The following is a 3,955-nucleotide window of genomic DNA, read 5'->3' as shown; positions in this document are numbered from 1 at the left end:
GAAGGGAGTTTGCTGCTGCGCATATGAAAATAATGCAGTGAATCAATCTTCATTAGATGTCATAAATTCTATTACTGACAGTAAATACATTTTCTCTCTAAATTTGGCATCTGAAATTCAATTTTTTTTGCTGATTTTTATTTGATATATATTTTTTTACTTAATGTAGTTCTACTGTTGTTTCTAGGAGCATTGCATAACTAACATGTCACTGTTAGGTGCCCATTTGTTTCTAGGACCATTACCTTTTGCATAGGCTTTTGTTGACGTACCACAACATTTTTTCTTTTTTGAGGCGTAAACGAGTTACTAAGCTAACTACTTTTATTTCTTTCTTTATTATAATTTATAACCCAAAACTAGAACAATTTTTACCTCCGCTTCTGTTGACACTACACTTCTACTCACTGTTAGGCCTAGCACACTGGAGGAGTTTCCTCGTAACTCTGTTGCGTTTTTTGTCTATTGAAAAGCGACATGTCTCCTACTAATTTTGTATGTGTAATTGGGTTTATCTTGTGTGGATGAGTTTCCACGGTATCTCGAGGAAGAGATCAATCCACGAGGATAGGATAATACGCTTTTACTCGGTTTCCATTTCATATTTTGTTATTGCTTCATTATTTTGTTTCTTTTCTTCTTTTTATTTTGGTTTCTATATATAGTAGCGAAATCTCTAGTATATTCTAACAGGGTACGTATAACTTCTTGTCCAACTACGTACCTTTTACGAAGTTTGGCTTCAAAAGCCATGGATCCTAGCTAGCTCCACTTAAATTAACACCTCATTTTTTTTTTATGAAATCATCGAACTTAATTTTCCCATTCAATCTTGCAGGACTAATAATAACCGAGTAACATGTTTACTAGTCAGTAGTCACTACACAACATTAGCTTGTAGTTTTTACATCTAATAGTACGAGTTTCATACAATGCCCATTTCTAAGGACTCTACCAGATAGGCAAGGCTGGTTCGTTACATGCCAAGAAAAATTAAGACTAAAAAGAGAAAAAATCAATATAGTACATGAAGAATGATATAGAACTTATGGCCACTTTTGCGTTGTGTTTTCTTTTCATTTTCAGTTGATATCAATAATTATAAAAAAAAACATCACTTTTTTTTTTTTACTTTCTATTTCTTATTTTTCCACAAATTTATAAAAAAAAACAGTGACAGCAAAACTAGATTAATTTTGTTGTCACCTTTTCTTTAACAAATTCTTAATTGAAAACAAGATATAGAATAAAAATAAAAATGATGCTTTTGTAATTAAAAATATATATCAACTGAAAAATGAAAACAAAACGCACCAAAGGTGAGATAAATATCTTTCTAGCAGCAAACGGGGCATTTGACAAGGCCATTCTCGTTGCACAAAGAACATCTAACGAAGCATTCATCGTTGTTTTTGTTGTCGCTATTGTCAGTGAACACTTTGCAACTTCCACAACAGTTGGAACAAATAGTGAATCTCATGTTGGCGCAGCCAGTGCAAGGAGAATCACTAGAGTGAGTTGGTGTTCCTTCTAGAAACTTCCCAAGCCACCCCATCTCATGCAACCCAACCACTTCATCAGCTCCTCCAATGTACCTTCCCTTGATGAAAAGCTTCGGGGGAATCACTTTCCCTCCCAAGATTTTCCACAACTCCTCTCTGAACTCCAAGTGAAGAGACACGTCCCTCTCATGGTACATTATTTTGAAGCTCCTCAACAAGAAACGGATCGTGTTACAGTCCTGAAAGGTTTTCCTTATCCCTCTCAAGCTTGTTGTGTAGAGAATGATTGAGTGGCTATTCCCCCCTTGTGGACGTAACTCTTTGAAGTCACTGAGAGATGGGTATTCATTATTGTTGCACGATGGCATTTTAGTAATCACTAACTTTTCTTCTGCGAGTTCTGTGATCTTTTTGGAACCAACGGTGGCTTCTTCCTCCTCAAAATGATTATCATCCTTAACCGCTAGCTCGGGTAGGTTGTTCCCTTTGTAGTCATCATATGAGGTTGGGAACTTTTTCTGAAGAACTAGGTCTTGTTTCTTCAAGTTGGTTATGGTTGGGACGAGTTTTAGTTTTCTCACAAACCTTCCTCTCACCATTATTCCTTTCGAGTTTTGTAGGTTAGAAAATTGGATGGCATGTGATTGGTGTTGTTGTTTGTCACTCAAAGATTGAAGAAAAGAAGAGGGTGAGAATGAATGAGCTACGGTGGGGTTAACGATGAGTTTTCTCTTTTGGTTTCAAGAGGGTATACAAAGTGGAGATTGAAAAGCTGTGTGTGATGTTGGGTTTGCTTTTGAATTATGATCACTGGGTGGTGTGGGGCCAAGGCTATACCCACTCCCCATCTTTTATCAGGTTAGAGTGGGACAGAGACGCTTTACTTACCAATACCAATTTGGTGCCTCAAATCATGGTGTGGAATATGTAGGTGTTAGAATACAAGTGTAACAAAGTTGTGAGAATCATAAGGAGAAAATTTATAAATTTAAAATTTAAATTTTAGATTAAAATATGTTATTAGGTTCATTTGTATTAGATTTATTTATATGATTGCTCATGATTCATTGATAAAAAATATATCGATATTTCCTCAATCTCTTAATTGCAAAAGGATATTTGATAATTGAAAACTATAGAGTGGCTAATATTCCCTTATATCATTTGCCAATTTGATGGGGCAAACTATACCAGCCTTATGTAATCTCAATTGGGCACATGATTCAGGTGGTTTTGATACCAAATGCTACTTGGGGTGCCCTTGGACCACAGTTATTTGTTTGCTGAATGCGAAGGAGACAAAATGTGCCGGTCATCATGATTCGATACATTCGGCTAAAAGCCGCGTTGTCCTCAGATTGTAACAACCTTTGGGATAAATGTTTAACACAACTATGACTTTGTTGGAAACTAAATGAGAATAAAATTGTATGTTAATTTACTTGTGTTGTGTTGATGGATCAACAATAGTTAGTTAGCTAAACTCTAGCCTTGTAACATAAATCTGTTGTAACCTATTAGTTGTGTGATACCCATTTTCTGTAACTAGAATTGATGTATATAAGTCTCAGCTGATGTAATTCTTGTAGAAAATATTCTTTAGATTCATTGTGATCAAATACAAAACTCTGAGTGCAAGTGAGGAGAGGCTATTGTAAACTTCCCTAGAAGTCTTGCTGCTGTATGCTGTGTAATTGTGATCAAATAATGAAGACAGAGTTGGCTACAGTGTGGATGTAGGGGTCTCAATTGCCCCGAACCACGATAATTTTCTTGCTGTCTTGCTCTTTTCTTTACCACCTTTGTTCTTAGCTTTCTTGCTGTGTGCGCTTGCATATCACCATTTCTGCAGTAATATCATCAAAGCAATGCAACAATTGGTATCAAGAGCCAGGTTCTTGAAGGGATCTTGCGATGGGGACAAGGTTTGATGTGGAGAAGTTCACAGGGGAAAATGATTTCAGCCTGTGGAGGATCAAGATGCAAGCTCTTCTTGTTCATCAAGGGCTTGATGATGCACTACAAGGAGCCTCCAAGCTTCCATCTACACTGTCAAGATTTGCTCAGTAAAGCTCACAGCACAATCATTCTTTCTCTTGGTGATGAGGTTCTTCGAGAGGTAGCTGAGGAGAAATCTGCAGCAGAGATTTGGCTGAAACTTGAGAGCCTGTATATGACCAAATCCCTAACTAACAAGTTGTACTTGAAGAAAAGACTACATCAACTGAAGATGGAAGAAGGTTCTTCTATCAAAGAACATGTTTCTTTGTTCACAAAGGCAGTTTTGATCTGAAAAGTGTAGATGTGAGGATAGACGAGGAAGATCAAGCAGTAATGCTATTATATTCTCTTCCATCATCCTTTGAAAATTTGGTAGACACTATGCTTTTTGGGAGAGATACACTCACCTTGGAGGAGGTTAAAGCTACCCTGAATTCTCGAGAATTAAAGAA

General features: G+C 36.7%; 1 protein-coding gene across 1 annotated transcript; it reads right to left on the bottom strand.

The window, feature by feature from the left end:
- Positions 1-1,265: 1,265 nt before the first annotated feature.
- LOC100791272 (uncharacterized protein At5g39865) lies at positions 1,266-2,510 on the bottom strand. Its single transcript, XM_003553574.5, has one exon. The coding sequence runs from the start codon at positions 2,099-2,101 to the stop codon at positions 1,337-1,339; it is 765 nt and encodes a 254-aa protein (XP_003553622.1). The 5' UTR covers positions 2,102-2,510; the 3' UTR covers positions 1,266-1,336.
- Between the last annotated feature and the right edge of the window lie 1,445 nt (positions 2,511-3,955).

This window comes from Glycine max, chromosome 19 (assembly GCF_000004515.6).
Source record: "Glycine max cultivar Williams 82 chromosome 19, Glycine_max_v4.0, whole genome shotgun sequence".
Lineage (NCBI taxonomy): Eukaryota > Viridiplantae > Streptophyta > Magnoliopsida > Fabales > Fabaceae > Glycine > Glycine max.
The sequence above is the reverse complement of the archived record's forward strand: the minus strand, read 5'-3'. Positions and strand labels throughout refer to the sequence as shown.

What these genes read in the sequence shown, in the direction of transcription:
- LOC100791272 (XM_003553574.5), bottom strand. Translation starts at nt 2,101, where the DNA reads ATGGTGAGAGGAAGGTTTGTGAGAAAACTAAAACTCGTCCCAACCATA.